The sequence below is a fragment of the Eptesicus fuscus genome, chromosome 15 (assembly GCF_027574615.1).
Source record: "Eptesicus fuscus isolate TK198812 chromosome 15, DD_ASM_mEF_20220401, whole genome shotgun sequence".
NCBI classification, from domain to species: domain Eukaryota; kingdom Metazoa; phylum Chordata; class Mammalia; order Chiroptera; family Vespertilionidae; genus Eptesicus; species Eptesicus fuscus.
In genome coordinates this window covers 73732976-73758859 of record NC_072487.1, presented here as the reverse complement: position 1 = coordinate 73758859, position 25884 = coordinate 73732976, and the positions used below count along the sequence as shown (strand labels likewise).

Below are 25884 nucleotides of genomic sequence, written 5' to 3'. Positions count from 1 at the left end.
TCTGAGACTTGTCTTTTTCATCCCTTATGTCTCTAAGATTCATGCTTGTAATCGCCGCTCATTCATTCCCCCTGCTATTTCATATTCCACACTGTGAAAGGAACATCATGTAGAAAAATTCCCTTCTGCTGCTGATAGGTATAGGGGTTGTTTCCAATTTAGTATCATTTCAAGCAATGCTGCTATGAACTCTGTTGCTGACATTTGCAAGCATTTCTCCAGGGTCTATACCCAGGAGGGGAATGCACGTGTTCATGCCTTTGTTTCCAAAGGGGATTACAGAGATGCAGTTCTTTAACTTGCGTCCTTCACGTAAACATCCTCTGTGCATCCAGGCCAACGCTTGTCAGTACATATTGATCCACATCACTCATTTTAGCAGGCCTGCGCCTCTCTTCCGCTAGGCCCCTATAGGGCTTCTGGTTATTTCTCACTATCACGTAAAATACGAGCACCCGGAACATCCTAAGAAGTCCTAACATTTTGGATCCTTACAACACCCTCCGAGGCGGCGGTTCTCCCTGTGTGCCAGCGGCAGGCAGGGGAAGGGGCAGGGGCAGGGGAAGGAATGTGCCCAGGCCACACAGAAAGGGGGCAGAGCTGGACTGGAATCCAAGGTGGACCCTGAGGTCACTCAGGGTGACTAGGGGTGCAGGCTTCTGAAGCCCTGGGTAAGGGAGCCCAGGGAGAAACTCAGCTGATTCCAAGCGCAGCGCGCTCTGGGACTCAGTTTCCCCGTTTCGGCCGTGGTGACGATAAAGCGAGATCGAAGAAGGCATGTCCCACACTAAGGGGCCTGGGAGGCTTTTTTTATGGCCACTACGCGGCCCAGAGGAGAAAGCGAGGCGCTGGCTTGGCCCGCCCCCCAGGGTCGCCCGCCCCTCACCCTTCGCTCGGGCGCCGCCCGGGGGCGGAGCCAGCCTGCCCCTCGCGGCTCCACGCGCCTCCCCGGCCGGAGCCGAGCGGCGAGCGGCGGCGCTAGGACCCGGCGGCCGGGGCTGCGGCGGGGCCTGGGCGGCCGGAGGAGCGGGGGATCCCGGACCCGGCTCTCAGCCCCCGGCGCCATGTGAGGGGGCTCGGGGGCCGCGGGGGGCCGGGCGCTCCCCGGGGGAGGTGAGCGGGCGCCGAGCGGGGGCGGGCAGCGGGAGGGGGCACTGCCTGCGCCCGAGGGCAGTCGGAGCCTCCGGGGATGGGGAGTGATGGTGTGGGGGCCCGGGGGAAGGGGGTGCCCGAGACCCACTCTCTAGGCAACCGCGCCCGGAGGTCCCGGTCCTGGTGCCCAAGGGCTGTGGCGGGGTTCGCGGGGCCCCTGCCTCTGTCCACCCCCCTGGAGCTCGGGGACCCGGCCACCGTCCTCCTCCCAGCCGGGCCTAGGGCTCTGGACCCCCCGGAGTGCGGGAGTTTGGGGGTCGGCGCCAAGGGGATGCGGAGGATGAGTCGCCCCCTACCCCAGGTGGACCCACGGGCACGGCGCTGCCCCAACTGGGAATTAGGTGCCCCCTCCCCCTTCTCCTCCCACGCTGCTGCTCGTGGGGGCGTCCCGACCCTGGGGGAGGACTCCCCAGGCTGGGCGAGGCAAAGCCCCCAAACAGAGGGCAGGGTGTGGTCCCCCCCTCATCCTGAGGGCTCAGCCCTCCTGCAGGGCCCGCTTTGGGTCCGAGGCCACGCTCCTGGCCCAGTGCTCTGGGCTGCTGTCTTCCCAGCCTGAGCAAGGCGCTCCCCAGCAGGCCTGCCTCTGGGGCCAGGCCAGAGCAAGGCACACACTCCGGGGCCTCTGGCCCATTCCAGCCCTGCGTATCCTTGAGGGAGACCCCGTCCACCTCAGCCCTGGGCTGCTCCCTGGGCTCCCAGCAGGCTCTGACAGCCCCTCTCTGAACCCCAGGCTCATCTGTGAATTGGGGAGTGAGAGCCCCTACCATGCAGTGTTGCCAGGAAGACTGAGTAAGTGGGTGACGCTTAGCTGGCTCCTGCATCCATTCCTGCCAGAAGAGGGAAGTCGCTGGGCTAGGGGTCAGAGGAGAGGGGATGTTTTGCTGGCAAACTGGGTGAGCCAGGCCTTGAACAATGAATAACCACTGGATTAACAGCCGCTGGCGCCGCCCCAGCCCATTGCCAACCCTGTGCTTCCCTTGCCACATGGGCTTGAATCCTTCCAACATCCCCTTGAGTTACCTGCTCTTATTCCTCCCATTTCGCAGATGAGGAAACTGAGGCTCAGAGAGGTACATGACTTGCCCTAAGGCCTCTCAGCCAGTAAGTGGTGGAACCGGGATTCACACTTGAACCTGAGATGCTGTATTGACCATGGCCTTCTCAAGAGCAGGATTGTGACGGGGCTGACCAGGGGACCATGGTCCTGGCTGAGGGCACTGCTCAGGCAAAGGTGGGAAAATTGGGGGTGGGGGGGGGTGCGTCTGGGAACTGGAGTGCTCTAGAGCATCTGGAGCAAGGGGCATCTGAAGGAAAGAATAGTGAGGGAGGAGGCTCAGCGTGGAGGCTCCTGGCCCACGCAGCTCTGCCATTCAGGGCCTGGAATGCCAGAGGCCACTGGACTGATGGGGGCGACCCTGGAATTCTGGACTCCTGCCTTTTGCTCTAATGGGCTGAGTCGAAAGACAGGCCACCACTCTTCCCTTCTGATGAGCCTCAGTTTCCTGATCTGTACCTGGCGAGAGTCCCCGGGCCTCCCCGACTGGCTATGGGGGCCGGCCTGGGCGAAACCCCGAAACCTGAAACCCGGCCCGGAAGGCAGGCGGGGGTGGGGGGGCCGAAGGGGGCGTGGCAGATAGGGGGCCGGGTTTGGGAGTGGGCGGAGCCAGGGCTTAACCAATCAGGAGCACCGTGTGTGTGTTTGGCCTGAGGTTCTCTGGCTATTCCTGGTGGCGGTGTAGGAGTAAACAGCCGCTAGGTCAGGGGGCGGAGATGGGGGCGGGAGCTGGGAGGCCGGTGGAAGGGAGGACGGAGCTGGGGATCCCCGCGCCCCCAGCTTCTCCCTTTGCACTCTGCCAACCTTAGAGCCCTCTGGACTTGAATCAGCTGGAGGCGGCTGGGCACAAGTACTTGTTTCCGTGTGACAGGTGGGCACAGGGAGATCTGGAGGGGCTGGGTCCTGCGAGGAGAGGCTGGGTGTCGGTGGGGGAGCGGGGAGCAGACCTGGGCTTGTTCCCTCGCAGCTGAGGCGGCTGAGGCTGGGGCAGGAAGGAAGGGCTGCCCCAGGGTGTCTTGTCCCCTGCGGATCCCACACACCCTCTGAGGGTGGGGCAGTGATTGTCGCCATTTGACAGATGAGTCTGTGTCCTTAACCCCTAAGATCTTACCGTGAATGAATGAAATCATTCAGCCATCCTCTGGCACCCATCCTCAGGGCTGTGGCGGCACAGCAGAGGATGTGAGAGCTCTCAGCCTGCTGGGACGGTGACACGCAGGGGAAGTTCCTGGCCCACCTCGGGCTTGGAGGATGAGTGGGCGTGAGCAGGGTGCAGGAGGGTGTTGCAGACAGTTTATGCAAGACCTGGAAGGGTGCAGGTGCAGAGGAGTTTGGGACCTACAGGGAATGTTGCTCTATTCCAAGGCCCCGGGGACCTGAAGCAGGGTTTGGAGGAGGGGTTTCTGCGGGATGGGGGGGGGGCAGGCCCCCCAGCAGGGGAGCCAGCTGCCTGGGAGAGCCAGGGTAAGGAGAGGACCCCGCTGAGAGAGCAAGGGGCAGGGAGAGAGGCAGGGTTCTGCCGCCACGCGGCCCTGTGACCTCAAGCAGTTTCCTGCCCTTTTTGGGCTTTAGTGTCTCCATCTGCAGAATGGAGACAGCCCCGAGTCCTGAGGTCATGGGCAGGAGGAGAGCTGGCAGGGGTGGTAGGGACAGTGTAGCCTTTGACCAGCTGGACCTATGGGAGGGCACTCAGGCCATAACCCTTTCTGTGACTTGCAGGTGTGAGCCCACATCCCCGCCCCCTGGGCCCCGTGCAGGACGCTGGCTCCTGCCCCTCAGCAGACGCCGGAGAGAGATGAGTAGCAACAAAGTAAGTCCTTCTTCACTTCTTGTCCCCATCTCAGCCTCTTCCTTCTCTCAGTGAGATGGGCTTCTAAGGACCTCTCTCGGACCCGAGCCACCACAAACCTCTCTTCCTTGCCTAGATGAGGCTGATGCCTGGGCGGCCCTGGTTGGAGCCCTGCTGTGCTACTGATCTGCGTGGCTTTGGGCAAGCTCCTGCCTCTCTGGGCCCAGGTCCAAGCTGACTTGCAATGCTGCGCAGGGGGTGGGGGTGGGAGGTAGAGGTGAGTGGGAGTCTGGAGGAGTGGGCAGAGGTCAGTCAAAGATGACAGAATGTTGTGAGCATCCTTCTGAGGGTGCCCCCATCATCCATTCATTCATGCTTTCCTGAGCACCTGCTGTATGCCCGGTCCTGCGTACCCCCTTCCTAGAGTCCACTGCAGCACAGCCTTAGCAGAGCCTGGGGGCTGGGGGCAGGGTGATGTGGGTGTATCAGTCTGGGTCCAGTCGGCAGAGAGAAACCACATAGTAATTTGAACAGGGCCAGTTTAATGTAAAGAGTTATTAACTAGAATCGGGCATCTGAGTAATGAGGGATGGGAACTCTAAGGAACAGCAGGTATAAGGAGCAGCCACCAGCCCCAGGGCTGAGGTCCAGGCCTCCTGGGGAGGGCACAGCTATGGGCCCCCGGGTGGCAGAGAGCTCAGTGTGGTGAGTTCACAGGTCCAGCCCGGAGGCACCCAGCCTCCACACAGAACTGCTCCAGGGAGGCACGCTGCTGGTCCCTGGATGTTGCAGGTGGCTGGGTTACTGATTGAGCTCCACTCTGGGGAGGTTGTGATCACAGCAGGATTCGGAGGCACTGGGCTCCAAAAGGGCCTGAGGGCAGGCACTGCAGGTACTGGAGGAAATCTGCTGAGTGCCGTTGGCACTGGAGATAACATCTGCTGAAGAAGCCAGGAGCGTCAGATGCAGGAAGTAAAGGCCTTGCTTCCTGCAGTGTCTCTCCAGCACCCTCTACTGACAAAGCTTAATCAGCAGTTAGCTGGCAAGAAAAAGCCAAGAGCCCAGATCCATTCTCACAGAGCTGCCAACAAGGGTGAACTCGGAGCCGAGAAACAATACCCGGATAACCAGCACAGGGGGCTCAGCACTGGGCACGGAGCCAGGCTCCACGGTCTCAGCTAGCCTTGCAGACCCGCACAGATACATCCCGGTGGGCCATTTGGAGGTGACTTCCCTGCCCTGTCATCCCCATGGCGGTGCACTGTCTCCCCAGGCAGCCCAGTCCCTGAGCAGATCCCCTCCGGGGGTAAAGGAAGGATGAACATTTATGGAGAGTTGCTGTTTGGGGAAGGCCTGGGTCCTCTCATTTGACCATCCCACCTGTCTCCAAGCATCCTTCCCGCTGGAGGAATCCTTCTGACACCCACATTCAGTCGAATCCAGCAGACCCTCCTTCTGAGAACCTTCCATGCTCCAGTCCCCCCCCTGACAGCTGGGAAACAGTGGGGAGCGAGGCTGACCCAGGCCCAGCCGCGGAACTCAGGGTAGTGTGATCAGTGCTCGGGGCTGCGGGAGGCCTTCCTGGAGGAGGTGGTGTTTGGGGTGAGGAGCAGGCGTCAGCCAGGTGTTGCAGGCGGTCATGGGGCAGGGCGCCACGCCTGCACGGTCGCGGGGACCTCACCAGTCCTCTCCCCTCTCAGGAGCAGCGGTCAGCAGTGTTCGTGATCCTCTTTGCTCTCATCACCATCCTCATCCTCTACAGCTCCAACAGTGCCAACGAGGTCTTCCATTATGGCTCCCTGCGCGGCCGCAGTCGCAGGCCGATCAACCTCAAGAAGTGGAGCATCACCGATGGCTATGTCCCCATTCTTGGCAACAAGGTAGGGCAGCCACTTTGGGGAACTCCCTGGGAGCTGCCGGGGAGCTGGTCCTCCCCATTGCCTGCCACCCCTGCTCCCTCCTCCTTTTCTCTCTACTCTCGCCATCCCCCCTAAAGGGACGGGTGGGGCCTGGGAGTCAAGGCCCTGGTTCAGAGAGGATGGGAGAGGGGGAGAGGGATAGAAAGTGGAGTAGCCGAAACCGGTTTGGCTCAGTGGATAGAGCGTTGGTCTGCGGACTGAAAGGTCCCAGGTTCGATTCCGGTCAAGGGCATGTACCTTGGTTGCGGGCACATCTCCGGTAGGGGGTGTGCAAGAGGCAGCTGGTCGATGTTTCTCTCTCATCGATGTTTCTAGCTCTCTGTCCCTCTCCTTTCCTCTCTGTAAAAAATCAATAAAATATATTAAGAAAGTGGAGTGAAAATCATAGACCAGCTGCCTCCTGCACACCCCCTACTGGGGATCGAGCCCGCAACCTTGGATATGTGCCCTGACCGGGAATCGAACCATGACCTCCTGGCTTGTGGGTGGATGCTCAACCACTGAGCCACGCCGGCCGGGCCAACCACGAGTTCTCGAAGGCAGGAGTGGGGTCCCTTTTGCTGGTTGCTCTGTCCTGAGTACTTGACCATTACCAGCTTCTTATGAATAGTTGTTGAACGCATGGGCTTCAGTTTCTCTGTCTTTAAAATGGGCATAATTACTTTGGCCTCCGGGAGGCCTGAATGTCCAGAGCCCAGGGCCTGGCACAGAGTGGTTGTGACAAGTGTTGACTTTCCTTGCTCCCCCAGACACTGCCCTCCCGGTGCCACCAGTGTGTGATTGTCACCAGCTCCAGCCACCTGCTGGGCACCAAGCTGGGCCCTGAGATTGAACGGGCCGAGTGCACAATCCGCATGAATGACGCGCCCACCACGGGCTACTCGGCAGACGTGGGCAACAAGACCACCTTCCGCGTGGTGGCCCATTCCAGTGTCTACCGCGTGCTGAAGAGGCCCCAGGAGTTTGTCAACCGGACCCCCGAAACCGTGTTCATCTTCTGGGGGCCCCCGACCAAGATGCAGAAGCCCCAGGGCAGCCTGGTGCGCATCATCCAGAGGGCAGGCCTGGTGTTCCCCAACATGGAGGCCTACGCCGTCTCTCCCGGCCGCATGCGCCAATTTGATGACCTCTTCCGGGGTGAGACAGGCAAGGACAGGTACCAGCCTTCTGCCTGCCCCTCTGGCCAGCCCTCTGCTCTTCTCAGCATGCTCTGTGCTGAGGGCCTGTTGCTCCCAGCAAGCACTGCTCTGAGGGCGTGGTCACTTCTCGGCGACCTCTGGTCAGGTTTCCTGGGGGAGTTCTCTTCATGTTTAGCACGAGTCATTTCCAACATGCTCTGCATGACCCCAGCTTCCCAGGAGGGCTTTCTCCCAGCATTCATTGCTCTGGGCGAAGGGTTCCCAGCATGCTCTTCTCTAAGATGGCACAGTCGTTTCTAGCATCTTTCTAGGAGAGCTCCCCGTAGCGTGCCTCCTGGAAAGTATTGACTATTCTTGCACTTCTTGCTTTAGGCACACCGTTGCTCCCAGCATGCTCTATTCTAAGTACACATCACTTCCAGTCCTGCTTTAGGTAAGCTAGGCTAGTGCCATCCAATAGAAATATAATGCAAACCACATACATAATTAAAATTTTTATAGTAGCCACATTAAAAAAGTAAAAAGAAACAGGTGAAACTATTATTTTTTTTTTTTTTTGAGCCTCATCCGAGGATATTTTTTCCATTGATCTTTAGAGAGAGAGTGGAAGGGAGGGAGAAAGGGGGAGAGAGAGAAACATCTATATGAGAGAGACACATTGACTGGTTGCCTCCCGCACACGCCCCAAGTGGGTCAGGGATCGAACCTGCAACCGAGATATATGCCCTTGACCATGAATCGAACCCGAGACCCTTCAGTCTGTGGGCCGACACTCTAACCACTGAGCAAAACCAGCTGTGGCTGAAATTATTTTCAATATAGTTTATTTAACTCAATGTGTCCAACATGTAGATCCGGTACATATTTTGTTTGATTTATACCTAAATATTTTAAATTTTGGAACTAACGTAAATGATATTTTAAAAAATGTTGGTTCCCAATTATTCTTGCTAATATTTAGAAATACAATTTTTTGTGTGGGGACCTTATATCCTGTAATCCTGCTGAACTTTACTTATTGGTTCTAGGAGGTTTTTGTAGATTTTTTAGGATTTTCTGTGCAGATGGTGATGTAAGGACATGCAAATAGGACAGTTTTACTTCCTCCTTTCTAGTCTGTGTGCCTCATTTCTTTTTCTTGCCTTATTGCACTGGCTCGGAACTTTCAATTCAACGTTGGAATGTATTGGAAGTGACAAGAGTAGCTTTAGTCCCAGTCTCAGAGGGAAAGTGTTTAGTCTTTCATCATTGAATAGGAGGCCAGCTATGGGTTTTTGAACCTATATTCACCTCTTCCAGGTGAGACAGGCGAGGACAGGTACCAGCCCAGTATTAGGTTGAGGAAATTCCCTTCGCTTATTAGTTTCCTAAGAGTTAGTTTTTTGTTTTTTTTTATCAGTACTGGATATTGAATTTTATCAAACGTTTTTCTGCATCAATTAAGACTTTTTTTAAAAAGGACTAGTTTTGTGTGTTTTTTAAGACTGTGGATTATATTGATTGATTTTTAAATGTTGAGTTAGCCTTGCATTTCTGGAATAAACTCCAGTTGGTAGCGGTGTATTATTATTTTTACATATTGCTGGACATGATTTGCTAATACTTTTTGAGGTTTTTGTATCTGTGTACATGAGAGACATTGGTCTGCAGTTTATTTTGCACTGTCTCTGCCTGATCTTGGTATCAGGGTAACGCTGGCCTCATAAAATGCATTGGGACATGTCTCCTCTTCTGTTTTCCAGGAAAGGTTGTGTAGAATGGTGTCACTGCTTCTGTAAATGTTTGATAGAATTTGCCAGTGAGACTCTCTGGGCTTGGAGTGGTGTTTTTTGTTTGTCTGTTTTTCCCCCAGAAGATTTTGAACTATGAATTCAATTTCCTTAATAGTTATAGGAATTCAGGTTACCTATTTTATCTTCGGTGAGTGTTGGTTGTTTGTGCTTTTTGAGAAATCAGCCCATTTCATCTGAGTTGTCATGTATGTGGTTGCTTTTTGTGGTTTTCTTATTATTTTCAAGTTTACAGAGTCTATGATGATGTTCTCTTTCATTTTCGATATGGTTAATTTGTGTCTTTTCTCTCTTCTTTTTTGTCAGTCGGAGGTTTATTTTCTTTTCAAAGAACCACCTTCAACCAAATAGATGCAAAATATTTTCAGCTTCACATGTAATCAATATAAGAAATTATCAGTCACATGTTCCACATTCTTTTCTCACACTCTCCAAGAAATCCATGTGTGTTTTACACTCACAGCACATCTCAGCCACGAGTCAGGTGCTCACACGTGCCCACATGTGGCCACAGTAGTGAACAGCACGGTTCTAGGCCCTTAGCCACTTCTTCCAGGCCTTGCTCTGAACTTGTCACTCAGCATGCCTGTCTCTGCTTGGTCTCCCCATGGGGTTTGCTCCGAGCATGGGCACAGCTGCGGCTAGCATGCTCTATGGTCATGGTCACGCCTGGCCTACCCACGTGTGACCCGTCTCCTCAGGAGTTTATCCCCAGCCTGCCTTGTTCCTCCTCTTTCCCTCCAAGGAGCTCTCTCCACACCCCTCACCTCTACCCAGACAACCCCCCCGCCGGCAAACCCGTGCTCCCCCAGTGGGCTGGATGGGGGGACTGAAGTCGGGGGATGAGTTCTGTGAAACTGGGTGGTTGGCTGTTCCTCCCTGCCCGGCCCCCCCCCCCCCCGCCGGCGTGCCCTCATCACGCTCCCTCTCTGCCCCCAGGGAGAAGTCCCACTCGTGGCTGAGCACGGGCTGGTTCACCATGGTGATCGCGGTGGAGTTGTGTGACCATGTGCACGTCTACGGCATGGTCCCCCCCGACTACTGCAGGTGAGCCCCCCGGGACGATGCCTAGCCACGGCCATGGGATGGAGCCGGGGCCTGGAGACCGGGGCTGGTGGCCTTTAAGATTCTCTGTTTGATGGTATTGGGGCTGCTCTGCAGAGATGTAGGCTCCTCAGAGCTGCCTCAGCACCCGCCCCCCCTCCTCAGCCAGTCCCGAGTTTATGTATTAATAACAACTATTATTATTATTATTATTATTACTATATGCAAAGCCCAAGAGGTGACAGCTGTTCTGGATTGAGTGCTGACCATGCCCCAAGCATGACTCAGAAAAACTGAGGAAAGTTGTTTTGTGAGTGGTCTAAGGTCCTACAAACTGTAAAGGGTGGGGGTCAAGTTCCAGAGCCCTTACCTCTACCTACTTTGCCACCCCCTCAGGGGCATGAAAAGATCCACAGCCTTAAAAACGAAGTTTGGTAGTCACAAAACCTAGTCCACCCTATACCCACTTTACAGATGGGGAAACTGAGGCCCAGGGCGGGGCAGGTATTTCCCCACTAAGGTCCTACGGCAGGTCAGGGGCTGGAAAGGGCAAGGGCCCCGCCAGTGCCCACCCTGCCCTCACAGACACCTCTGCTCTGCCCCAGCCAGCGGTCCCGTCTGCAGCGCATGCCCTACCACTACTACGAACCCAAGGGGCCGGACGAGTGTGTCACCTACGTCCAGAATGAGCACAGCCGCAAGGGCAACCACCACCGCTTCATCACCGAGAAGAGGGTCTTCTCGTCCTGGGCGCAGCTGTACGGGATCACCTTCTCCCATCCCTCCTGGACCTAGGCCGCCCCGCCTGTGGGGCCCCCACACGGGACACAGGAGAAGTGGCTTTTGGCCCAGCCACGCGACCGAGGGCCACCCTGGCCAATGAAGGCCGGCTGGCGTGTCTTCTGGCCAATCAGGGCCTTGAAGAGGGTGTATCCTCCAGCCGGGCAGGGCCTGGGAGCATCTCTTGGCCATCAGGGATTTGGGCTTCTGTGTGGTTAGTCAGGGGTGTCAGGAAATTTGTCCAGTCAGGGTCTGAGCATAGTCAATCAGGGTATTTCTGAGTAATGTGAGGCCAAGGACATGTCCTTTCCCATGAGGCCTTGGTTCCGAGCCTCAGGATGGTCCCCAAATCATTTCCTATTAGCTGGGACAATGGGGTCCTGTTCCAAGGACCTGGGAACTTTGTGTTGGCCCCTCACTTCCCAGAGCCAGAAAGAAAGGTTGCATGAGGAGTGGGAAGGGTCTGGAGGTCAGGCTGGGGCAGTTGGGGGTTGGAGGGTCCCAGAGGTGGGGGGCCGGTGTCAGTCTTGGCTCTGCCCTGAGTGGCCTTGGACAAATCCCTTGTCCCCCTTTCTGGCATCCTTCTGCCCATGTCAGGTTCTAACGTGGAGCCTTGGACCCCCTCCCACCTCTCCCACTACTGCCTTGGGTCCGTCCTCCATAATGCTGGACCCCGCCAGCCATTGCTGGGGGTCTCAGCTCCCTAGGGCCTGGGGTTCCCTTCCCCACCTCTTCCTGGAGATGAGGGTATTTTTGTGCAAACTCTCCCCGGTGAGCTGTCCACCTGTTGGAGGAGCCTTTGGGGCTGAGAAAGGGGGGGCCCCAGCCCAACTGAGGTTTCAAGCAGCCCCTTTGTCTGCAGCTGCTGGAGTCATCCGGGTCTCCCTCCAGCGGGGCCTGGGAAAGCTCTCATTCTGTATCAGGCACTTTATTGCTGGGCCTCAGCGGGGTGGGTTTGCCCCTTGCTCTTCTGAAGCCTGGAAGGGAAGACCAGAGGGCTTCCTGGAGGAGGCTGCAGAATGGGAGGAGCTAGAAGAGGAGAAGGAGGCCAGCACAAGCCATTGCACATGGGGTGGGGAGTGGGGGCTGGTGACTCCCCCAGACTTGGTTTTGTAATGATTTGTACAGGAATAAATGCACTTACGCTCCAGCTCCTGCGTGTCCCCATCAAGCTGGGCTCTCTGGCCCTGGGCTCCGGGCCGCCTTGGGACAGGGCCCATGCCCTAGGTTGGGCGCTCACCCACAAGCAGGACAGCCAGCGTTCTCAGCTGGCCGGTGAGTCATGCACTGTGCAGCCTGGGCGGAGAGCTGGCCGCTCAGGAGGCTGGGGCGGTGTGGGTTTCCCGAGTCAAGCCCATCTGGCTCTTCCAGTCCTGCCTCCCGCTGCGTCTGTGACCTTGGGTAAGTCACTTCCCCTCTCCCAGCCCAGTTCCAGGACCACGCACTGCTCTCAGGGAGCTCAGGACCTGGGGAGGCCACCGCGGGGAGGCAGGGCGACAGTCAATAATCCAGGCGCTGCGAGAGGGCTTTGGGGTAGGTGACATTCTTCTGAGGCCTGGAGATGGGGAAGAGTCCTGCAGAGTTTGGGGCAAGTTTCTGGGGGCGGGGGCGGGGGCGGGAGGAGAATGCCATCCCTGCCATAGAGAGCAGCTGGGGGGGGGAGGGGGGGAATAAGAGAGGAGGCCAGGACAGGATTCAGGGGGAGAGGGCAGGCGGTGGGGTCAGCGGTTGGGTCAAGGGCCAGGGATGCTGAGGGCTGGGAGCCCACATTTCCCGGGGCCCAGCAGGCAGGAGCCAGGCGGGGCCGCAGCCCTGGGAGGGGTGTGGGGAGCAGCAGTTGAGTGAAAGGCCTTGTTTACAACTCCAGGTTGGCAGGAGGAAGGGGGTCCGTGACTCGGGGAGATTACAACCTGTTTAGGCAGATAAGATACCCCTGGGAGCAGAGGCCTAACAAAGGGTGGCTGTGAGACAAGGGCAGGCGGCCTGCTGGGGACGGGGAACGAGCTCTCCCCGGGCGCCGAGCCAGCCGGGATGGGGGGCCAGGGAGCTGGGAGGAGAGGAGGGCTCGCTGCCCTTGTCTCTAATTCACATGTACATTCTAGTAAGTAGCCACGTGCCAGGCGTGCCAGGCGCTGCCTCAGGTGCAATTGAAGAGGGAGGGAATGTCAGGCGGGAAGAATGGCCCGAACAATAGCCCAGCCCGGTGGTGGGACCCACAGCCTCTCCCAGGAGGCAGGGAGGCGGGAGCACCGGGAGATGAGGCCAGTTGGGGCCAGATGGCAAAAGGCCATGGGAGCCAGCCCGACTGGGCCAAGGCTCCATCCCTCTTGCTTGGAGAGGCCACCCGTGCTTGGGCAGCAGTGGGACCGGCGGGCGGCTGGGACGTCACGGGGCCCACGGCAGTGGTGGTGGTGGGCGTGTCGGAGGGACAGGGACTCCTTGCAAAGTCGTTAGGTGGGGAGCCTAAGGCCCTGCGTGGGGATGGAGATACGGAATGCGGCACGCACTGGCTCTGTGCAAAGGCTTCTGGGAACCGGCCTGCCCTCCGGCGGGCATGGAGGGAGCCCCAGGGGTGCTTCAAGAGAAGGTGGCTTGCTAGGGGTAGACCCTCCGGAAGTTCGGTTTAGCATCAGGAGGCAGGACTTTGGTGAGGGCAAGAGGTCTGGGGCCTAGTCCTCAACCCCACAAACTCCTCCCCTCGGAGACACCCCCCCCCCCCTGCAGACAAGTATACTCATTGTCAAAGTTATCTTCCTGAGCCCACCTCCTCACGGTCCTGTATTGCTCTGAATCCTTCACCTGCTCCCCGCCGTGGTCCAGACAAACCCACTCCCTCAGCTGAGGTTCAGAGCCCTGCCGCGCTCCTGTGTGTCCCCCTCACCCTGTGACCCCCCACCCCGCCCAGGCGACACCTCCCACCGGCTGCACGCCCCGCAGGTGCTTCCCGGAGTGGCCACCCCCGCTGCTTCCTGCCCATGCTCAGCAGTCCGGCCAGGCCCCCTCGCAGCCCCTCGCCTCCCTGTGAAACTCAGGGCGAGGCTGTCCCAGGTTGACCCCCGTGCCGGCTCATTTTCAAGCCTGGGAGCGCTTTCTTTAACCGGAATATTTTTAAAGTGTTTTTAAAAATTGGTTTCATTTTATATGATTATATTTTTAGGGTTTTTTAAAAATGTTATAACTTTAGCCATACACACCATGTGAGATAGAGAGGGAGGGCCTCGCCCAGTCCTGCTCCCTGTGAACAGCCGAGGGTACGACCTCCCGGGTGTTTCCTCCAGGCATTTTTTTTTCTTTCTCTCCCTGCCTCTCTCCCTTCCCCTCCCCTCCTTCCGTTTTCCCTTCCATCTTCTCCTTTCTTCATTCCCTCTTTCATCCCTCCCTGCCTCTCTTCCTCTTTCCCACCGTTTTTTCTTTCTTTAGGTTAGAACTGAGAAAAAAAAAAATCCTGAAACTTTAATATTCCACGATTGATAGAAAATCCATAGGTCTTATGGAAATGAAAGAATTAAAACAGGTACTTAAAATAGGTTTTTACAATGTTTAAATTTACTTTTTTATTGTGCAAAAAAACACATACGATTTACCAGTTAGCCATCTTTATTTATTTTTAAAAAATATATATGTTATTGATTTTTTACAGAGAGGAAGGGAGAGGGATAGAGAAATAGAAACATTGATGAGAGAGAAAGATCGATCAGCTGCCTCCTGCACAACCCCTACTGGGGATGTGTCCACAACCAAGGTACATGCCCTTGACCGGAATCTAACCCGGGACTTTTCAGTCCGCAGGCCAATGCTCTATCCACTGAGCCAAACCGGTTAGGGCCAGTTAGCCATCTTTAAGAGTGCAGTTCAGTGGTGTTAAGTACGCGTGCATTGCCATGAAACAGCTCCAGGACATTTTCATCTTGCAGATCTGAAACTCTATATCAGGGGTCCTCAAACTTTTTAAACAGGGGGCCAGTTCATTGTCCCTCAGACCGTTGGAGGGCCGGACTATAGTTTAAAAAAAACTATGAACAAATTCCTATGCACACTGCTAAGTCGGCTGCTAAGCAGGACAGGCGGCGGCGGCAAAAACACCCGGCGGGCCAGGTAAAGGTCCTCGGCGGGCCGCATGTGGCCCGCGGGCCGTAGTCTGAGGACCCCTGCTCTATATCCATTAAACGCCAACTCCCACTTCCCCTGCCCCTCAGCCGCAGGGGGCCCTCCCTCTACTTCCTTTTTCTACGAATTTGACGACTTCAATACCTCCTGTAGGTGGAATCATACAGTATCTGTCTTTTTGTAACTGGCTTATTTCATTTAGCATAATGTCCTCAAGGCACATCTGTGTTAAAAGTGTTTTATAGATAAAATAACAGATGCTTGTTGTATTAAAAAAAAAAAAAAAAAAAGCACGGGGAAGCCTTTAAGAAAGAAGCAAAAGTCCCCCCTCTCCCTGGGGGATCATGTGCTTCATTGCATCACCTGCAAGATGCCATCGCCTGGATGATAAGAGAACACGTGCCAGAGATGTTAAAACGCCAAGAAAAAATCTCTAGGAATAGATGTCACACACGTGACCCTGCGTGTTCAGAATTGTTGGTTGACTTCACCAGTTCGCTTTCCCCAGAGGTCGTGCCATTGTGCACAGCCACCGACAGCTGTGGGGAGGGCCTTTGGAACAACTTCGAAGGCAGACCCTCTGGCCCAGCACCTGCCCCTCTCACAGATGGGGAAACTGAGGTCCCAAGGCGTAAGGATCTTGTCTGATGTCACAGGTGGCAGGGCTGGGACGAGCTCCAAGCCTCCTGGTGTCTAGGCTGCTGTTGTTGCTAAGAAACTACCCACCTAAAACGGTCTCTCTCTCTCTCTCTCTCTCTCTCTCTCTCTCTCGGTAGTTTCACTCTCTTGCTGCAACACCTTTCATGGCTCCCTGGTGCCTACAAGACAAATTCCAAATGTAACCCACCCCACGACCTGGGGCTGCTGCTTTCAAGGCTGTGGTGTGTCTAGCGGTCAAGTCCCCGCGTTCCGAAGCTGCATGGTCCTGGTCCCTGCACCTTACTGAGCGCCTACTACCACGTGTCAGTCTCCGTGGGTAAACACGTCCCTTTCCACCTGGGAGCCTCCGGCAGGCAAGCTGATTGACAGTGTGAACTCACTGTCCTCCATGCTTCAGGATTCGCGGACATGGCCCGCGTCCCGTGGTCTTTCTGCCCAGCGCCCGGCCCACAGCGAGTGCTCATTACGGGGGCGCTGTTATTCTCAGGACCATCGGCCCGGTCCCCCACCCGCATACAGCACTCTGAATGGCCCACATCCTCCTTGGGAGTTGCCTGGCAGGGCTGGGGTTTTTAATAATCTACACAACCAGCAGCTGGGAGAGGGTTTTGTGGATGGTCTTTGGGGTCCTGGGGAGTGTGTGTCCCAGAGTTCTTGGAACCGCTTCCAAAAAGGGAGGAGGCATTCCAGGGGCCTCCGGGCCGGTCTGAGAAGGGGCCGGGGACTGGTGTGGCCAGCAAAGCCCCGGAATCCAGGCCTCAGTCCTCCCCTCCCTCATCTGGCCTCTCCCAGCTACCAATTTGCTGTGGGATTTTGTGCAAAGAGCCACGCCTCTCCGGGCCTCAGTTTCCCCAGCTGTCACATGGGCAGCCTCGTCCCATCCCCGGGAGTGTGTGGGCACAGTGGAGGTAACACGGGAATGGAACACCCCCGGGAACAGTCCTGTGCGGTGCGCACAGTGGAGGGCGCCAGTCCTGCTCCGTCTCCCATCAGGGCTCCGCTCCGGTCCAGCCCTCTCCCTTCCCGGCTGCTCCCCCCTCCTCCCTCCCTCCTGCGAGCACGGGGCTGGCTCCCGGCATGCCGCGCGCTGCTGACAGCCTTATAAATAGTCGCCTTTGCGGGCGGGTGGCTGGCGAGGACGGGCAGGGCACGCACTGGCCCCAGCGCCCACCCGCACCCCACCCCCAGGTCAGTGTGTGCCCCTGGGTCTGTCTGTGCGCGCGGGGGGGAAGCGCCTCTGCGGGGAGCGGGGGAGCGCAGGCACCTGGGGAGTGCGCCTTGCTGGGCGCCAGGGTATCCTGGGGATGTGTGGGGCTCTGTGTGTCCCTGGCTGTGCCCTGTGCGTGTCCGCCTGTCTGCACTCCGCAGACTCTGCTCTGGGGGGGCGTGTGCCGCCCTCCGTGCTGCTTTGTGGATGTGTGTGTGTTGCAGTCCTTCCCAGCCTCTGAGACAGTCACCCCTTTGTCCCAGCCCGTACCCCTGGGGCTCCAGGTTCCTGTCCTTGGCATGTCCCAGCTGGGGCCCTGGGAGGGGGGCTGTGACCTGACTCCCCGCCCCTGAGGACCTGGGTGGGGCAGCCTGTGTGATTGGTGGAGCTGTCCTGTCACATCCCTTTGAGTGCTGGGCACAGGAGGCCCCCTGGAGGTTGGCCCCCTGCCCCAGCCTCTGAAAGGGCAGGGGCCTGGGGGAGCCCTGGAGGCAGCACCTGGGCCTGTCCTGCTCAGCTACCCACTCAGGACTCCTCAGCAGCAGTGGGACAGGGCCTGGGGTGCAGGCCCAGGCAGGGGACACCCGCTGCCCAAGGTCACACAGCTGAGTGATGGGGTTGGGATTTGAACCCTAGTTGATTGCCAACCACCAGCAAGGCTGCTCTTGGTCAAGAGACGGGAGACCTTGGTCTTGCCCTGGACCCGCCTTGTGATGGAGGTTAAGTCTCTGTCCCTTTGGCCCCAGCGCTCCAGACCCCGTGGCAGACCACCCGGTTATAGACGGAGTCACTGCGGCCCTGACCCAGGGGCCCAATGAGACCCGGGTGCTGAGCCCGTAACCTAACTCTGTCCTGGACCCCTGACCTCTGCGAGGCCTCCTCACGGCCCAGGTTATTTTGGACCAAGGAGGTGGCAGGTTCCAGCAGGACAGCGGGGCTTAGGTTACTGGGAGGGGGCGGGGCAGGATGGGGTCACTGCAGGCTGTTCCTGGCCTCGGGACCCTCCTCCCCCACCAGCTGCTGAGCAGTGTTGGCAGCGACTACCCTTCCTTCGGCATCCTCAGCGGGAAAGAGGCTCACCGTGCCCCCACAGGCAGCTGCCGAAGGACCTACTGGGTGCTAGGCCCGGAGCAACAGAAAATGCAGGCCTGGGTTGGAACCCAGCCAGGCCCTGGAGCAAGTCTATCTTCTTCAAGCCTCAGTTCCCTCCCAAGAGGGCGCTGAGGACGGAGTAAGGCCCCCGGCCCTCTGACCAGCCCGGGCCGGGCCCAGTCTGGTGGGGAACAGGCCTGCACTACAACAGAGAGTCCAATGCAGTGTGGTGTGTGGTGTGTGGCTGTATGACGCCAGGGGAAGTCCAGAGGAGGTACCTGTCAGTGTGGGAGTGGAGGGTAGAGTCCAGGAGGGCTTCCTGAAGGAGGTGACGCCTGAAGTGAGTCCTAAACATTAACACCTTAGGGAAAGGCATCCGGGCATTGGGTGCAACGTGAGCTGGGGCCTGGAGGTGGGACACGGCCATGGTGGGTGAGGGAGCTCAGTTTAAGCAGCAGCTGATAAAGTCGCAGAGGTTACGGGGGGGAGGGCTTTATCTTGGGAGCTGAGTGGCCACACATGGAAGGGTCTTAAGCAGGAGAGGGATGTGGTCTTAAGCTTGTGGGGAAATCCTGCGGATGGGCTGGTGGGTATGGAGGTTGGGTTGGCCCCTGCTTGGAACAAAGAGGTGGCGGCGAGGACAGATCAGAGAGAGGTTCAGGAGCAAGAGGGAGGGCCGTGCTTATGCGGGATGGAGGAGGGTGGGAGGGAGGGCTTGTAGCTGGGACACAGGCGGCGTGTCAGAGCTGGCAGGGTCTCCAAAGCTGGATAGAGCGTCCTGGGCTGGCTGGGCAGGATGGAGGGTCCTGGGACCCTGAAGCCAATAGTGAGAGGGTAGAGTGGGGGTCGGAGGTGAGGTCCCAGGCAAGAGTCCAAGGTCAAGGCAAGAGTGGCTGAGATGGTTGCAGGTGGCCTTGGGGAGGGCTGGTGGGTGAAGGCCATGGGAAGGGGAGGTTGAGGGAGGTCCCTGGGGGCTGTGGAGGTAGAGTGGGGTCCCAGGAGGGGTTGGGGTTGATTCCATGCTGGGAGGAAAGAGGGCAATGGAGCAAGGTCCTCCAGGGGGTGAGGGGGCAGGGGCCACACGGGGGGGGAAGTTGGTCCTGTGGCAGGGGGAGCCTGGGAACCCCCTCATTGGAAAATTGCAGGGCTGTTTCTATGTGGACGCAGCTTCCTCCCTTCAGACTTCCGTGTTCCTCTGAGCATCCTCTTCCAAACCCCAGCAGAGATGAGGACAGACAGCTCCAGTCCCTCCTCCCGCTCCTGGCAGCCTTCCCCTCCCTCCGCCCTGGGGAGTGTTGTCAAGGTGTGGGCAGAGGACCCCGCCCTGTTTTCTGGGACCTGGGAGAGCAGCTCCGTCGCTGGTGGGGCGGGAGGGGGCTGCTGCCCTTGACAGGTGAGGAAGTGGAAGCACAAGGAAGAAAGAGGACTTTCCCAAGGTCACCCAGCCTCCTGGGCCTTCCTGCCCGCAGCGGCCCCCTCCGAGGGCGGGGCAGGGCCTGGCACACCTGTGGCTGTGGCTGTGGCTGTGGCTGTGGCTGTGGCTGTGGCTGGACCGGAGCTCTCTCTCACCAGCCCCGCCTGCGCCTTATCTTGCAGAGTGCTGACTCCACTCCCAGGACCTCGGCAGGATGGAAGGTATGGAGGCTCCTCTCTCCTGCTCTCTGCCTGGGCCTCAGTGTGCCCGTCTGTTAAGGGGGTGTACTTTGGGGAGACACTCCGGGAGGGGTTGGAGGCGGCTCTGGGGCTGCCAGACAGGGCTTGCCTGGGAGCTCCCACACCCGCCTCAGGCCTCTCCTGGGATGTGCCAGCTTCGAGATTAATTTTAGAAGCGACGGGGCCTCCTGGGCTCCGAGGACCCCGCAGCTCACCTCCTACGCGGGTATTTTTAGAGCTGAATCCCTGCCTCTCTCTGGAGAGGGCGGGCCCTGGTGAGGGGAGGCCTGCCCCGTGGAGAGGCCCCAGGGGTGCAAACGCCCCTCTCAGGGATGGAGTTCCCCATTGTCCAGGGGGCGGCTCTTGGGCCCTCCCGGCTCCTGTGGGCCCGCCTAGAAGGAGTCATGGGCAGAGAGCCCAGCTGGCCTGTCTCCTGGCAGCACCACCCGCCCCATCCCTGGCATTGAGCCTGGGCCTGGGCAGTTCTTAAAGGAGCCCAGCCGACCTGGCTGCGGCTGCCTGAAACCAGTGCTCACCCTTCCACCCCGGAGGCTCTGAACGTCAGCTGCCACCGGGCTGTGCCCTCCCCCCCACACCCAGGCTATGCCCCTCACACGCGGGCCGGCGGGTGGCAGGAAGCCCCGAGAGAAGTTCTGACAGCTCCTCTGGCTGGGAGGCCCTGGGGGCTTTGAGCTCACCCCCTCATTGGACCGGGGCAGGGGGCCAGAAAGGGGCGGGACCTCTCCCCAGTCCTGCTCCAGGGAAGGGAAGGCAGCAGCCTGGGAAGGGGCCGGCTTCCAGTTCGCGTTCTGGCAGCCCTAGAGCGGGCCCCTGCCTCTTCAGGCCTCAGTTTCCCTCTGTTGGCGGGGCTGTGGCGCTGCTGAGTCCTAAGGGTGGTGAGGCAGAGGTTGAAATGTAAGCTGGCCTCCCTCTTTGGGCAAGGGTTCCATATGCCCACCACGGCCCTCTTCCCCGGCAACTGTCTCCAGGGCAACATATGTTGTGGTTGCCAACTCCACATTGGTACCGCCCAGGGAAGGCGGGCAATGGGCAGGCCCCGGGCCTGGGAGGGGAAGGGTAGGGGACACAGCAGAACGGGACCATGGGTGCCTGCTGCTCCTCGGAAAACCTCCGCAGTGAGGAAGACTCTAAGGCCAGAGGTGACTCCCACAGGGACTGGGGTGGCTGAGCCCCTCAGAGTCCCTCTGACGGCCTGTGCCCGTGGCCTCCAGGTCTTTGCCTCGGCTGGTCCCTCTGCCTGGGCCGCCCTCTCTCCCCCGACCTGTCCCAGCCTCTGAGCTTCCCTCGCCATCAGCACCCACGCTGGGCTGGGATGGTCTGCCTCCCTGACGGGCGCGTGAGCGGTCTGGCCCTCTGCCTCGGGCCCAGCACAGGCCTGGGATCAGAGGTGCTGCCCAGCATTGGTCGTGCGAGTGACTGAGCTCTGCCCTCTTTCCTCTCCCACAGAGAAGCTGAAGAAAACCAAGATCATCTTCGTGGTGGGTGAGTCCAGGGCAGGCGGGCTGGCACTAGCAGGGGGGTCTCTGCAGGCGCTGGTGGGAGCCGGGCCGGGGACTGCGCCCTGGGCTCTGCCCCTCCTTCGATGGGTGACCCGGGCAGACCCTGTCCCTGCGGGGGACCCGTTTCTCAGGGCTGTGACCGGGTGGGCGCTTGCAGGCGGGCCTGGCTCGGGGAAGGGCACCCAGTGTGAGAAGATTGTCCAGAAGTACGGCTACACCCACCTCTCCACCGGGGACCTCCTTCGGGCCGAGGTCAGCTCGGGCTCGGCCAGGGGCAAGATGCTGTCGGAAATCATGGAGAAGGGGCAGCTGGTGCCACTGGTGAGTGGGCCCCAGCGGGGCGGGGGCGGGGTGATGGTGGCCCTGAGTGGACGTCAGCCAGCAAAGCCCATGACACACTGGCAGGCTGGCCATGACCTTCCCTGGCCCTGAACCCTTTTGCGGGTCCCCATTGCCCTTGGCACAGAATTTCTCCCAGAAGCTCCCAGGAGCCTCCAGGACTCTGACCTGCTGACCCCTCCACCCTCCCACCACCCCGGCCTTTCTGTCCCCTCAGACTCATCACACTCCTTCCTGCCTGGAATGTTTTTCCTCCTCAGCTTTCAGACCTTCTGGTTCATCAGATTTGGGCTAACCCCCCCCCCCCCACCGCCCAATTTTATACTCCAGTAGCCCCTTCCTTTGCCCATACAACCCGTGTCATGCCTGGGAGTTGATAATTCGGTTTCCTGAGGGCAGGGAAGGCCTGCTTTGTCCACAGCGGTGTCCCCTGGGCCCAGCTGAATGCCTGAGCTGAGCCATCCATCAGCTCCATGGTTCAGAGAGGCCCGGGGGGCTGGTTTGGGAGAGCTGTCCGTGCAGAGGGCGGGGCAGCACACACCAGAGGAGGTGGGGACCTGGGGCTCATGGCCCCTCCTCCTTGTGCTGTGCCCGCAGGAGACAGTGCTGGACATGCTCCGAGATGCCATGATGGCCGCGGTGGATACTTCCAAAGGCTTCCTGATCGATGGCTACCCTCGGGAGGTGCAGCAGGGGGAGGAGTTTGAGCAGAGGGTAAGGCACACCTGGCGGAGCTGTGACGGGGGCAGTCAGGCAGAGGCTGCTATGATGGAGGAGGAAGAGGAGAGAGAGAGAGAGAGAGAGAGAGAGAGAGAGAGAGAGAGAGAGATTGATTGTGGGTGATGGGAGGTGGGGAAGGAGGGAAACCTGGGAAGAGCTTCTTTCTGGGATTCTTTCTAGAAGTCCAGAAGAAAAAGTCTAGAAGAATGGGAAGCACCAGGCTGAGGAGGCCAGGCTCAGGTTCCAGCTCACCTGCTGGAGGCCTTGGGCTGTCATTCTGCCTCTCTGAACCTCAGTGTTCCCATCTGCAAAATGGGGATAGGCAGGGCACAGCTGCCTTGCGGGGCAGCATGAGGATTAGAGAGAATGCACTCTTCAGCAGACCTGGGGGCTTGGCACCTGTAAGCACGTGGTCGGAGGGGCAGGGAACAGCATGGACAGGGCTGGGAGGGCCGGGCTCGTGCAGAGAGAACAGAGCTGATGGGAGAGAGCAACTGGGGATGGTGTGGGAGAGGGAGGCTCAGGCCCGGCTGGAGGCTTCGGCTGCCGGGAGGAGAGTCCGGTCTCCTTCCGGGGGCCAGCGGGAGTGTGGCCGGAGAGAGCGGGCCTTGAGGATGATGCCTCTGAGCTGCCTGGAGGGGGTGCCCACCAGGAAAACTTTCCACAGGGCAAGAGCATCTTGCCCAAACACTCACATGTACAGGCATGTGCATGCACACACATGCACACAAACACATAGGCACACATGTGTGTGCATGAAGCCATAGGCATATGCACCCATGCACACAGGCCTGGGTACATGTGCACACATCTGGCAGTGTACACACATGCACCTCAGGCAATGCATATACGTGGACTCGGTGCACCTATACACAGAGATGCACACACATGGGCACACACATATACACACATACACCCATACCTGTTGGTGTTATACGCCATATGGGGGAAGCAGAGGCGCTGTAAGTGCCAAGGAGGGAGAGGTCATTAAGGGGACATGGGGGCTCAGCTGGGGGGGGGGATTCAGGGCAGAGGACTCCTTCCAGGCCTCGCAAGGAGGACTGGGCATCCCAGTGGCTGGGGGCTGGACCAGACCTTCATCCCCACTCCCCAACTCTGTGAGACAGGGGCCATCTTTAGGCTTCCATAGCTTTGAGCCACATCCAGAGGCAGGATATTTTATTTCCTGCCCTCTAACTGGCTGCAGGACCTCAGGGAAGTGTCTACCCTGATTTGGGCCTCAGTTTCCCTATCTGTGAAATGGGGGTTGGCTGGGCTTCCTTCAAAGACTGGGAGGCCATGGGCCTAGGCACCAGCCGTGTGACGTCCCCTCTGGCCCTCAAAGCCACGTCTAGAAATTGGGGTTAGTGGAAGTTCCCATCCCTCCTGGGGCTGTTGTGGGTGTTGGCGTGAGTGCCTGGCTCTGCACAGGGCCCAGCACCTGGTGTTTTTGACTCTGGACACCAGGGGGCGCCAGGTCCTCACCAAAGGAAGATGGTCAACCTTATTTCTTCTTGCCATTCCCAGTCTTCCCGGTGATGAAACACGCATGCCAGGGACAGTGACACTGTTCAGAACCTCCCAGGGCGTAGCTGCCCCTCACCCCTTCCCTCAGCCCTGGTTCCTCTGTCAAGTCCTTACCCAGGCCTGCCGGTGTAAGAGCCCATTGCCCTCCGGACCTCGGGCCAGGCCGGGAGAGGGATGTTAAATAAATAACCGGAGGCCCTCCCGAGAGGTGCTGAGGGCCGAAGTAAAGGGTCTGGAAGAGCATGTCGCAGGGGGCGGGGTGGGGCGGGGGTGGCATCTGGGGAGGCTGCGCCAGAGGAATGAGATTTTAGGTGAAATCTGAAGGTGAGCACTTGGCCTTGAGGGAAAAGGTTCCTGGGAGGTTTCCGGCATGAGCAAAGGCCTGGCACAGGAGGCGGGTGATCAGAGCCAGGCGAGACTCGAGTCAGCGTGGCTGAAGCAAGAGAGCAAAGGCGTGAGCAGCACGCGCTGAGGAGGGGGACAGGGCCCAACGCACAGGCCCTCCAGGCCAGGAACGGACTTTGGATTTTCTCCCGAGGGCACGGGGGAGCCGTGGACGAGGTCTGGGCAGGGGAACGGCAGGGCAGATTGGTTTTAGGAAGGCCTGTCGGGCTGTCTCAATGTCCGAGTGGATCTCAAGGGCGGCCCCAGAAGTGGGAAGATGGGGAGGAGTTGGGCTCGGGGTGGGCAGGACAGGGGCCCCTGTGACGGCTGCCCTGCCCACAGATCGGACAGCCCACGCTGCTGCTGTACGTGGACGCAGGCCCCGAGACCATGACCAAGCGGCTCCTGAAGCGGGGCGAGACCAGTGGGCGCGTGGACGACAACGAGGAGACCATCAAGAAGCGGCTGGACACCTACTACAAGGCCACGGAGCCCGTCATCACCTTCTATGAGAAGCGTGGCATCGTGCGCAAGGTGCGCCCCCTGCAGGCCGAGGGGGCCCTAGGAAGCCTGGTGTTTTTTTCCTGGCTTGGCCTCAAATCGCTGTGACCTTGGGCCAGCCGTCCTGCCCGGCCTTGGCTTCCCCCCTGGTTTGACGAGGGGCTGCTGCCCGCTGTGGCTGGACTCCGGACCCAGGCCTGGCTGCTGGGGGTGGGGCCTGGCACAATGGGGTCCGCCCGGCCCACGGCGTCTCTGCTCACCACCGGTCTCCCCGCAGGTCAACGCCGAGGGCTCCGTGGACAGCGTCTTCTCCCAGGTCTGCACCCACCTGGACGCCCTCAAGTAGCAGCGCCGGAGCCCCTTCCCCAGCTCGGAGCCCAGCCCCACCCCTGTCCTGACGCAGGAGTCCTGGCCCCAGCTCAGCGCCTCCGCCCTGCCCGGCTGGAGCACAGACAGAGGAAGCCGCGTTATCCTGTTTTCACGGACAGCTGAGCACTAAAGGAATTTCCGAGGACATTCGGTTTTACTCCTTTTTCTTCGCTTCCATTGGGGTTGATTTATGTCGGACGGCCGCCCGGCCTTGAGTCCCCAGCCCCTCTTCCTCCCCATCCCCTCGGTCCCCCTGCGCCCCCCTCAGCCAGCCGCTCCTCCCTGGCTCTGGTGGAAGGCCCAGGACGCTTCCTTACGTAGGGCATGCCGGGCCCGGGCTGTGCCAGGCCTGGGGACCCAGGGTGGCCGAGGCAGGGTCCTTGCCCTCCGGGACTCGTGGTCAGGCAGAGCTGGGCCCGGCCTGGGCTCCTCTGCACCCTTGCTGTGCGGCCTTGGCCCTGACCCCTCATCTCTCCGAGCCTGTTTTCTGTGCCTGACTCCTGCTGGGGACTGAGCTCTCGCATGCAGCCAGGTCATGGGCTGTGGGGTCTTCCTGGGCAGCGGGGGTGGGGTGGGGGGAGGGGCTCCCTGGCAGTGGTGGTGGCACAGAGTAGCCGGCCAAGTGGGCGGTGAATTGGCCTCCTTGACTCGAGAAGCCCTGAGGCCCGCGGGCTGGCCCTGAGGGTCATGGTCACCAGCGCCTCCCTGAGGAGGTGAGATCTGAAGGCCTCCCACCAGGCGGCCCTGGGCAGGTCACAACCTGTCCTTTCTTAGCTGCTTCAAAGTTCAAATTAGGCTTAGTTTCCCCTCCTCCCCCGCCCACCCCCAGGTTAGGAAGAGAACACACTGAGCCAAGGGTGAAGATTAGTGACCCAGGCCTGTGGGCGCCGGAGACCAGGGCAGCCTCGGGGACATGCCAGGCCCCGGTGCTGTGGGGAGGCCCCCGGGTCCCCCCGGGGAGAAGCATCTTCCCTCTTCTGTTCTCTCATTCCGACCTCGTCATGGAGAACGGCTCCACTCGGTGCTCATGGTCCTCACCGCCTGGCCCAGCCCCGGAGGCTCCTTAAAGCCGAGCGAGCCCGCGGCGGCCACACCTGGTGGCATGAAACCCCGGGCGGGCCGCCTGTGCCAGCAGCTG

The 25884-nt window shown here is 59.2% G+C and overlaps 2 protein-coding genes across 13 annotated transcripts; both read left to right on the top strand.

The window, feature by feature from the left end:
- Positions 1–965: 965 nt before the first annotated feature.
- Positions 966–11817, top strand: ST6GALNAC6 (ST6 N-acetylgalactosaminide alpha-2,6-sialyltransferase 6). 8 transcript variants are annotated; one of them, XM_054727455.1, is made up of 9 exons: positions 1052–1066; positions 1883–1941; positions 2199–2383; positions 3016–3077; positions 3926–4016; positions 5696–5875; positions 6664–7070; positions 9783–9890; positions 10497–11817. In XM_054727455.1, exons 3-9 carry the CDS (start codon positions 2351–2353, stop codon positions 10768–10770), a joined length of 1155 nt encoding a protein of 384 aa, XP_054583430.1. In that variant the 5' UTR covers positions 1052–1066; positions 1883–1941; positions 2199–2350; the 3' UTR covers positions 10771–11817. The 8 variants fall into 8 exon arrangements, with proteins under 8 accessions (XP_054583431.1, XP_054583433.1, XP_054583428.1 ...); XM_054727454.1 differs by having other exon boundaries at positions 1052–1113; XM_054727456.1 differs by lacking the exon at positions 1883–1941 and having other exon boundaries at positions 966–1066.
- A 366-nt stretch (positions 11818–12183) lies between these two features.
- On the top strand, positions 12184–24893 carry AK1 (adenylate kinase 1). Of its 5 annotated transcripts, none has more exons than XM_054727550.1 (7): positions 12184–12200; positions 19330–19368; positions 20854–20889; positions 21064–21227; positions 21843–21959; positions 24219–24410; positions 24655–24893. In XM_054727550.1, the coding sequence occupies exons 2-7, from the start codon at positions 19362–19364 to the stop codon at positions 24721–24723; spliced, it is 585 nt and encodes a 194-aa protein (XP_054583525.1). In that variant the 5' UTR covers positions 12184–12200; positions 19330–19361; the 3' UTR covers positions 24724–24893. The 5 variants fall into 5 exon arrangements, with proteins under 5 accessions (XP_054583525.1, XP_008150818.1, XP_054583523.1 ...); XM_008152596.3 differs by lacking the exon at positions 12184–12200 and adding an exon at positions 16568–16622; XM_054727548.1 differs by lacking the exon at positions 12184–12200 and adding an exon at positions 19067–19126.
- Positions 24894–25884: the final 991 nt, after the last annotated feature.

What these genes read in the sequence shown, in the direction of transcription:
- ST6GALNAC6 (XM_054727456.1), top strand. Translation starts at nt 2,351, where the DNA reads ATGGTCCTGGCTGAGGGCACTGCTCAGGCAAAG. An exon ending in AGGGCACTGCTCAGGCAAAG is followed by an intron (nt 2,384 to 3,015) that starts GTGGGAAAATTG and finishes TGCCAACCTTAG; the next exon opens with AGCCCTCTGGACTTGAATCA. An exon ending in GTCCCCCCCGACTACTGCAG is followed by an intron (nt 9,891 to 10,496) that starts GTGAGCCCCCCG and finishes TGCCCCAGCCAG; the next exon opens with CGGTCCCGTCTGCAGCGCAT.
- AK1 (XM_008152595.3), top strand. Translation starts at nt 20,489, where the DNA reads ATGGGTGCCTGCTGCTCCTCGGAAAACCTCCGCAGTGAGGAAGACTCT. An exon ending in GGAAGACTCTAAGGCCAGAG is followed by an intron (nt 20,547 to 20,853) that starts GTGACTCCCACA and finishes CCTCTCCCACAG; the next exon opens with AGAAGCTGAAGAAAACCAAG. An exon ending in AGGGGCAGCTGGTGCCACTG is followed by an intron (nt 21,228 to 21,842) that starts GTGAGTGGGCCC and finishes CTGTGCCCGCAG; the next exon opens with GAGACAGTGCTGGACATGCT.